Source organism: Petaurus breviceps, unplaced genomic scaffold (genome assembly GCF_028583685.1).
Source record: "Petaurus breviceps papuanus isolate PSGF00001 unplaced genomic scaffold, PetGlider_PUasm1.0 138, whole genome shotgun sequence".
NCBI lineage: Eukaryota > Metazoa > Chordata > Mammalia > Diprotodontia > Petauridae > Petaurus > Petaurus breviceps.
This window is the reverse complement of record NW_027185694.1, coordinates 30,281,561-30,290,710: the sequence shown is the minus strand read 5'-3', so window position 1 is coordinate 30,290,710 and position 9,150 is coordinate 30,281,561. Positions and strand designations below refer to the sequence as shown.

The 9,150-nt window shown below is 49.3% G+C and overlaps 2 protein-coding genes across 2 annotated transcripts; one reads left to right on the top strand and one right to left on the bottom strand.

Moving 5' to 3' along the window:
- Positions 1 to 988: 988 nt before the first annotated feature.
- KCTD13 (potassium channel tetramerization domain containing 13) lies at positions 989 to 6,078 on the top strand. The gene is made up of 6 exons (XM_069063489.1): positions 989 to 1,326; positions 2,650 to 2,819; positions 3,886 to 3,975; positions 4,064 to 4,116; positions 4,328 to 4,523; positions 5,190 to 6,078. Exons 1-6 carry the CDS (start codon positions 1,050 to 1,052, stop codon positions 5,424 to 5,426), a joined length of 1,023 nt encoding a protein of 340 aa, XP_068919590.1. The 5' UTR covers positions 989 to 1,049; the 3' UTR covers positions 5,427 to 6,078.
- A 62-nt stretch (positions 6,079 to 6,140) lies between these two features.
- Positions 6,141 to 8,162, bottom strand: ASPHD1 (aspartate beta-hydroxylase domain containing 1). The gene is made up of 3 exons (XM_069063491.1): positions 7,092 to 8,162; positions 6,840 to 6,953; positions 6,141 to 6,723 (listed from the first exon to the last, which is right to left on the bottom strand). Exons 1-3 carry the CDS (start codon positions 7,825 to 7,827, stop codon positions 6,614 to 6,616), a joined length of 960 nt encoding a protein of 319 aa, XP_068919592.1. The 5' UTR covers positions 7,828 to 8,162; the 3' UTR covers positions 6,141 to 6,613.
- Between the last annotated feature and the right edge of the window lie 988 nt (positions 8,163 to 9,150).

The window sequence follows — 9,150 nt, the reverse complement described above, 5'->3', positions numbered from 1 at the left end:
CCAAACTATGGGGCAACAACTGTCTCAGGGGAGACAGGAAGAAGTAAATAAAATGTACACTTTGGAGTACAACTTCAGTAAATGAACCTGAAAACCTTTAATATTTGGCTATGAGTGAATAAATAATTCTGTGTATCAGACAAAAGGATAAGTTTTTTTTTAAAGCTGGTTCTTAACATCTTATTTTTATGAGAAGTTTTTCTGATGTGGCTGTTTTAACGACAAAGTTGCCATCTCGATTAATAAATAGCAGCCATTATCTCGATGACATCTAGTTTTGGGAAATTGCACCCAAAACAAGCCTACCCTCACATAAATGATATTATTATGACTATTTAAAAAGTCGTAAATATTAAACTTTAAAAAGATTTTTTATCAATAAACAAGTCTCTGTTTGTTACCTTATGTTTTAGATTTATATTAATTTGCTGTTATAAAATGTAATACATTTTAAAATTTGAATAAAATACAAGGTAAGAAATGTGCTTGCATATTTTTTTAATGAAAAGTATGCCCGAGGGTACAATGAGGTTTTTGTTATTTGCTTTGTTTTGTTTTTCACTGGGCTCCACTACATTAATTCTTGGGGAAAGCAAAGACAAAGTCTACCAGTCCCTCCCCTACGATCCCCGCGTGCCCCGACGCGACCTCCTTCCTCCAGGGCTCCGGGAACGCCAAGGGCCCGGGGAAAGGGGGGGGCGCTCGAGAGTCAAACCTCTCCGGCCGCCAGTGCGCATGCGTCCCTTTCTTCTTCCTCTCTTCCCGGGGAAGTCGCAGTGCGTTTGCGTGGATTGGGTCGGCGCCTAACTTCCGGGCAGCGCTGCCGAGATGGGGCGGCGGAGGGGTCCGGGGGCCGAATAGAGCCGAATTGGGGCCGGGGGATAGCGGGGTGGGCGGGAGGGAGGGGGAGGGGGTAGGGGTGGGGGGAGGCGGGGTGGGGGATTGAAGGGACGACTACGACGCGCGGGGGGGGGGGGGGGGGGGGGGGGGGGCCTGCGGGGGGAGTCATTTTGCTTCTGCTGCCGCCGCCTCCGGCGGGAGTGGCCAGAATGTCGGCCGAGGCCACGGGCGCGGGATCCCCGGCCGCCCCCTCCCCTGGGGGTCCTGAGCCTCCGGGCCCGTCGCTGCCGCCCACACCTCCCACACCCGGGGCCGCAGGCGGGGGCGCCGCCTACGACCTCAAGCCGCTGAGCCCGAGTAGCAAGTACGTGAAGCTGAACGTGGGGGGCTCGCTGCACTACACCACGCTGCAGACCCTGACCAAGCAGGACACCATGCTCAAAGCTATGTTCAGTGGCCGCATGGAGGTGCTCACAGACTCCGAAGGTACCCGGGCTTGGGGCCGGGGCAGGGCAGGACACCCGGGACAGCTGTGACTGCGGTCGTCCTGCGAGTCTGAGTCCGGTTCGTCCTGTAAATGCCCCACACAGCCCGACCCCTTCATGGGTGCTCTTAGCAGAAGAAATGGGTTCGGTTCCAGGCTCTACAGCTAACCTATGTGATTTGGAAGAAGTCCCTTAACCCCTTGGGGCCTCAGTTTCCATATCTGTACAGTGTTAGACTAGATGACTTCAAAGTTTTCTTCTCTAAAAATCTCTGGTTCTTTAAATATCTATTGAATGAATGGAGATTGTGGGCCAGCCTCAACACTGTCAGAAATAAAAAATAGGAGGGGTACTCAGTTTGCAAGTAACCTTTATCAACTTTTAGAGCTGATTATAATAAGGAGGGATCATCATCATTAAGAAGAAAATTACCTAGACCTTTTTCCAAGTGTTAATAGGATACCTTTAGGACAGTGCATTCTAGGTAGAGGTCAGTCTTTTGGGGGGAAGGAGTTATATTTGCTAGGCATGGAAATTATTACTACTGGAGAGACAGATGGCCAACTCTGTAGAGTTCTCCCCTCTGGAAGGAATGCATAATTAAAAGCATGTTTGGTCCCAACCTCAAGATGGTATAGGGACCATTGGTATTGCTTGCCTCAAGAGGAAAGGGTGAACCCCACATAGCAAGAATCAAAGGGAAGACAGCTGCTAGTAGATGTATTTGTTGGGGGTGGAGAGTGGAGTAGCAGGAATGCCACAGCCCTGTTGTTGGGGGAGGGGAAAATTAGTATTGAATAAAGAATAAAAGCAGCTGTTCCATATGCTGCCAAGGGACAGGATTATGCCTTTGTTCCTATAGAAGGCCAGGAGTTGGGAGGTGGGGGTGGTAGGCTTTGCTGTGCACCTGATCCCACCAGAGGAAAGAGGGGAGGATACTCTTTGAAGAAACATATTAAGAGCTAGGGAGTTTGGGTAATGGAGACACAAAGTCTTGCTGAAGTAGGAAGAATTTGTGCTTAGCTCAGTGGTTATTTTACCTCTGATCACAGGACAGGGAATGGGTGGGTATCCTGAGTATTTTAACCTTTTGAGTTAGGTACCAGCCTCCTTCAAAAAATGAGATCTGTGGAACTGATAATAGTTTGGAAGACTCATCAACAAAAAATTACCAAGTCTTTTCTTCAAGTATTAATGGTCTACACTTAGTTCAGTGATAAATGCCCTCTAGAGAAAGGGCAGTTTTGGGGGAAAGGATTTATATTTGTTAGGCATGGAAATGATTACAAGTCACAGGAAAAATTTCTCCTCTCCCCTCTCCTAGGTTGGGTGCTGATTGACAGGAGTGGTCGTCATTTTGGGACAATCCTGAACTACCTTCGGGATGGGTCAGTGCCTCTTCCAGAGGGCCCTCGGGAGCTGGGGGAGCTGTTGGGTGAGGCACGATACTACTTGGTGCAGGGGCTAGCTGAGGATTGCCAATTGGCTCTACAGGTGAGACCACATGGCCTTCTACCTTTTTCTCTTTGTTGACCCTTGAAGGAAATGGAAGAAAACTTCTGTCTTTAGCCTGTTCCCTCCCACACTATTCCATCCCTCATTTGCTTCCTATCTCATGTTATCTGAAGTAGTAACCAAGATAGAATGGGTAGAATTGGCATGAGAAAATAAACTGCAGGGAGTGATATGTGAACAAGAGAATCCGGGGGCTTGTGGACTACTCTTTTAGGAACACTATGTTCCCATCATCGCTCCATATCCACATTTGCTAGTTTTTTAACCTCTCTCGACCTCTCAGTTTCTTGTGAAATGAATAAATGAAACTAGTTCTAATGCCCCTTCCAGCTCTGGCAAGAATAATTCACATTTATATAATATTTTTGCTTTTAAGGGTTACAAAGCATCACCTCCCATCCCCCCCCCAAAAAAAAGCCTGTGAAAAGGCTTTATAGCCTATGCAAAAGTTGAGGAAACTGAGGCTCAGAAAAGTAAAGTGACTTTGCCCTTGATCACACATCTAGTATCAGAGACAGAACATGAACTATGGTCACCTAACTCAGTATCTTGTCTTTTGCAGTGTACCATATTACTTTTCATTCTGTAATAATATACAAGGTGTCTTAGTGCCGTTTTAAGAACACTTAAAACAGCACTAAGTTTGAGACAGTATTATTTTATAGCATGTTCAAAAGTTCATGTATAGTACAAAATAGTCAGGCTTATTTTCCTCCTTTCACAGATAAGGAACTATACTGAGAGAGGTAGGTTAAGTCACTTTCACTAATTCATACAACAGCAAGTGGCAGAACTAGGATTATATTCCAGTGTCCTTTCCATTGCATCTTATGCTCTGATTCATCTTCCCAGAGTCCCTTCTCTACTGTTGTGTTTCCTGATAGCCGTGAGGCTCTGAAAAAAATTCTAGCCTAAGTAATAGGGAAAAAAGAAGTAGGGGTAGCTGGGCTTCATACTTGATTCTTAAGCCCCAGTTATTCTTACCATTCTTCCCACCTCCTTCCCCCTTGTCGAGTGGCAGCTAACCTCCTTTCTCTTTCTCCAGCAAAAGAGTGAGAGCCTTTCCCCACTCTGCCTTATTCCCATGGTGACATCTCCACGGGAAGAGCAGCAGCTTCTGGCTAGCACCTCTAAGGTGAGATACCAGCATCTTGGGAAGGGTTGGCTTTTCTGAACTCAGCCTGACCTTTTTCTCCTTCTGTCCTTTCTTTCTTCCCCCTCAGCCAGTGGTGAAGCTGCTGCACAATCGAAGTAACAACAAATATTCCTACACCAGGTGAGGGGGAGTCCTGGACTGGCCCAGCCCTTCAGCTCTCAATCGTGTTCTCTTCCTTAACAGACCATAGCTTTATTCCCCAAGTTCCTGTCTCCTTTCTATCACCATTCCCAAAACCCAGAACTCTAATTTGTACTTGATGAGCTAAAGTCAGTTGGTTTGGGTGCTGGAATCTCACTGCTTTTTGCTACCTACCTCTCCAATCCCCTAGCACGTCGGACGACAACCTACTAAAAAACATCGAACTGTTCGACAAGCTGGCATTGCGCTTCCATGGGCGGCTGCTCTTTCTCAAAGATGTACTGGGTGATGAGATCTGTTGCTGGTCTTTTTATGGACAGGGCCGAAAGATTGCTGAAGTCTGCTGTACCTCCATTGTCTATGCCACTGAGAAGAAGCAAACCAAGGTCAGGGATGAACCTGGGCTTTGAGGGTGGGAGAGGTCCACTTCAGCACTCTCGGCTGTGAAGGAAGCAATGTAACTGACATCTGTGTGCTTAGGGAAGGAGGAAACTGTTGATTGAAAACAAGGTGGCTTTAGGAGTGGAGCACTCTCTCTCTTTCCCCCCTTCCCCCTCTTCTTTTTCCCCTTCCTCTCCTTCTCTCTCTCTCCCTCTCCCTCTGAATCTCCATCTCCCTCTTCTTCTCCCTCTCTTTCTCCATCTCCCCCTCCCTCCCTCTTTTCCTCTTTCCCCTCTTTTTCTCCCTCCCTCTCTTCCTCCCTCCCTTTCTCTCCACCCTCCCTCCATCTCCCTCTTTCCCTCTCTCCCTCCTTCCTCTTCTCTCAGTCTCTCTCCTTCCTCCTCTCTTTCTACCCATTCCTCTCTCCCCTGCTTTTTTTTTTTTAAGCAATTGCGGTTAAGCAACTTGTTCAAGGTCACACGGCCAGTTATTTCTGAGTGTGGTGCTAAGTATCTGAGCCTGGATTCCATCCCCAGGTCATCCTGACACTGGGGCCAGTGCTCTTACTTGCTGAGCCACCTGGCTGCCCCATCTCCCCTGCTTTTGATGAGACTAAAACTACTCAGAGATGGGACAAGCTGTTGCCAACCTTGACATCTACCTCCTCACAGGTAGAATTCCCAGAAGCAAGGATCTTTGAAGAAACATTGAACATTCTGATCTATGAGACACCCCGGGGGCCTGATCCTGCTCTCTTAGAGGCCACTGGGGGTGCTGCTGGAGGAGGGGGGGCTGGGCGAGGAGAAGATGAAGATGGACGAGAGCATCGAGTCCGGAGGATCCATGTCAGACGACACATTACTCATGATGAGCGACCCCATGGCCAGCAGGCTGTCTTCAAGGACTGACCTTTTACCCATCCTGCCCTTGAACTTGTTCTTCCCTCTTATTGTTATCACCACCTTAATGCTTCCATTTTCTCTCTTCCCATGACTTCTGCCCCGGCTTTGCTGGTCAAGTCGTGGGTTTCCTCTCTCTACTCAGTATTTCACATTTATAGTACGGTACATTTAGCCCCTTTTATCCTCCTTATTTCTCCAAAACTATCAACAACATTCCAAGGCACATACTACAATTGCTTCCCAAAATGTCACATTTGTTATTTTCACCTCCTCCAAACCACTTGGATGAGATGTTCTATCGCTCACTCTGCCTTCTCCCTACCTCCAGTTCTTAACATTCCCCTATCTTTGCATCCATCATAGGTGCATGTTTCAGATTTTTGGTTCTGCCCATGTTTTCACTTCCTCTTAGTATGTATTATGTGCCAAAGTTTTTCTCATGACCTTAACCATCTGCTACATTCCAAGCATATTCCTTTTACCCTTGTACATTTTACAGCCATTTCACCTACAATCCTCTTCCTGGCCCTTGTCCCTTCTTAAATTGGTACTGAAATGGTCTGTGGCTTTCCTAGCCTGGCCTCCCCACCTACTTGTTTCTTATTATTTATTTTAATTTTCTATTAAATTATTGAAATAAAGTTGAATTGCAAGGATAGACTTGGTTCCTGGAAAAGAGATTTTACCTTTGGTGGGTTGGATTTTGTTTTGTTGGGTGTGGATGAGAGGAAGTGGGGCAAGTTCTTTTCAGGGTAGGTAAGCCTCACTTATTTGTAGAGCTGAAAGGAGCCTAGGTCATTTAGTCCTACCTTATCATTTCAGAGACATAAGCTGAATCCCAGGAAGAGAAATGATTTGCCCAACAGCCAAAAGTTTAGTGGCAGAAGCAAGCCTAGGAACTGGGTTTTCTCACTTCAGGTGTAGTGTTCTTTGCATTACATTATACTGCATCTGAAACTACCCAACCTCAGCCAACTTTGTGTCACTCATGTTGTGGAAGGATGCTGCCAGGATTTAAAGAGTATTGTAAATTTGTATTTTAGTTCTTGCATATGCCGCATCTATGACTCCCAAAGCAGTACCAGAGGTGAAAGGCAAACCATGTCATACCAAGCTGCCTAATTCAATATGTCAGTGGTTCGTAGGAGATTGAGGCCCTCACTATGGGGCATATTGGGAAATCAAATTTCCCTTCATGGATCAGGTGCAAAGACAAAATCAAGAGCTTGTCGCTCAGCCCCAGCTACATTGGGATGCCAGAGGTCAACAATAAAGACCACACGAGGTCCATCTTCTGCAGAGCCTGGAGACAAAAAGGAAGCAGAGGATTAAAATCAGTTTGTTCTTAAGTTCTGGTTTTGACCAGTCAATCCCTCTAGACTCCCAAATCCCTTAGCAGAGCTCTTGTGTCCTGGTTACCATTGTGAGCTGCAGTGTGCAGGAAAGAATCATCCACGAGTAGGCAGTGTCCCTCAGACCAACACTGGGGCTCACCCCCAACGACTAATTCGCATCCGGGGGGAATCTTCAGGCCTGTTGGAGAAGGCCCAGGTAAAGGTCAGAGGAGTCCCCTTCCACCCAGTTCAGACATTCCCATCACTTCCCCAAATAGACTCATGATCTTCTTTTTTCCCCCAGGTTAAACCTGAATATTCTTGATTCACTACTTACCTAAGTGACAACGAACACGAGCATTGGTGGGTCCACAGCGCCCCTCAAGTCTGGCTCCAGGCAAAAGAACAGAAAAGCCAGCATTGCCAAAAGAATTGGCACTCACAAAGCTTCTTAGCCCTCTAAGGGCCCTATATGCTCCTGGGCATCGTCGGCAGTTATTTGGCTGGCACCGACCAGCCCTGTAGAGTAGGAACTGATGACACCCAGGGGCCAAAGGAGGAGACCATCCCCGAGGTGGAGAAGATGTCCCTGAGAAATCCCAGCTCACAGTTCCAAAGTCTCGAAGAATGGCAGGGAAACTACTTTCTAGGAGCTCCACATCGTGTCGCTGAGCATCCCGGGGCACAAATGGAGCAGAAGGAAGGTCCGGCAAAAAGAGCAGAGCTGGGCGTTGGATCCCTGGCCCTCCACCAAGGCTGCTGCTGCCCTGAGCTGCCCGCCTCACCCGCCCCATCCCAGCCCAGGAATAACGCTGGGCATAGGCCCGAAGCCTCCGACTCACAAGGCCTTCTGCCCCAAGCCCTTCACCAGGCTCCCTGGTGACCCCTGGGCCTTGACCTCCAGCCTCAGAACCTCTACCAACTCCAATACCCCCTCTGCTAGCACCCCCTGCCCCAGGGATTGGGGTGTCCTGGGAGCCCAATCGATAACAGTACCAGAGGAAAAGGGAAGTAAGGGCCCCAAGGATCAAAGTGAGGGCTGGGCAGGCCAGGGGTAGGGGCCAAGGGGGCATAGTGGAAATAGGGTAGGGAGTCTAGTCAAAAGGCCCCAGGCATTCCCCAAATCTGTTTCCCTCCTCACCCTGCCCTAACCAGCTCTCTCCTCTAGCAACCTCAGTTTCAACCTCCACAGGCCTTACTCCATGCTGTCTTCCTCATTCTCCATCACCTCTCCTTCTTGGTCCCCTTTTTCTGGAGCTTCTGCCTTCACGATTCTGCTTCCACTTTTCAATTTCTCTCTTCCTCCATCAGCAGTTCCCTGTCCCACCGCATCATGCAGCCCTCAGATCCTGAGATGGATCCTTAATCCTCTGCAGCAGCTACCGCCTTTCCTCCACAACCCTCTTCTTCCTACCCTCTCTTCTCCAGTCCCTCCCCGCCTCGTTTCCTCTCTAGTCTTTTCCCCTCCCCTTTTCTCCTCTCTATCCTTTCTCTCTCTTCTCCTCTCCTCTCTCCCCCTCCTTCCCATTCACCCTGACGTCACCTTCTTCCCCTTCCCACCCCCGCACCCATCACTTCAGGCCCACCCTAGAGTCAGCCGCATCTCAGGGATACTCTTGCATCAGGAAGGGAAAGAGCAGAGGGAAGGGGGCAAGGCAAAGGAGGGGCGGGGAAGCTTGTGGTAACCCAGATTGGGGGCAGGGGAGGGGCGACCCCTGAAGGTTTGGAAAGCCAGACTCTGGCAGAACTGGACTCCCCTCCTTGGCAAGGTGTCAAGTTGGGCTCTGAGGTGGCTGCGTCGGAGTCCTACCGGCCCGCAATGCGAAAAGGGGGAGGGAGAGGCGGGGCATGGAGCCAGTGGGTAGGGAGGAGTGGAGAGACCCACAGATTGGTGGGGCGAGGGCGGCGGTGACAACCAGCGGGAGGCAATCAAGTCAGCATCGAGGGCAATGCCACCTCTCTCTGTCTGTCTCTAGGTGACTCTTTTCCCTCCCAGCTCCAGCCCCCGCTTCCCGCAGGACAGTCACCTGAGCTCCAGTGATTGCCGGCGAGAGGCGAAGGTGGAGGCTGCCGCAGCCAATCAGCTTTGAAAGCCCCGGAGCCCCCGGGTCTGGAGCCGAGGGGCGGGGCTGAGGCAGAGCGCTGTCCTTGGGTCGGTGGTGCTGAAAGAGGCCTGCACCTCAGCGCCCATTAAAACCCACATCGGGAAGTGTGCTGTGAAGCAGCCAGGCCAATCCTTGAAGGCAGAGAAGAGGGTGGGCAAGGGCATCACAGTATGAGCGTGGGACAAGACACGCCTCAGACTGAATCTAGTTTGAAAGATCATGGAGAAAGAACTCTGAGAAAATCGAGGAGGGACATTTCAGACATTAGACCCTAGGAGTGGGGGAGAGGGA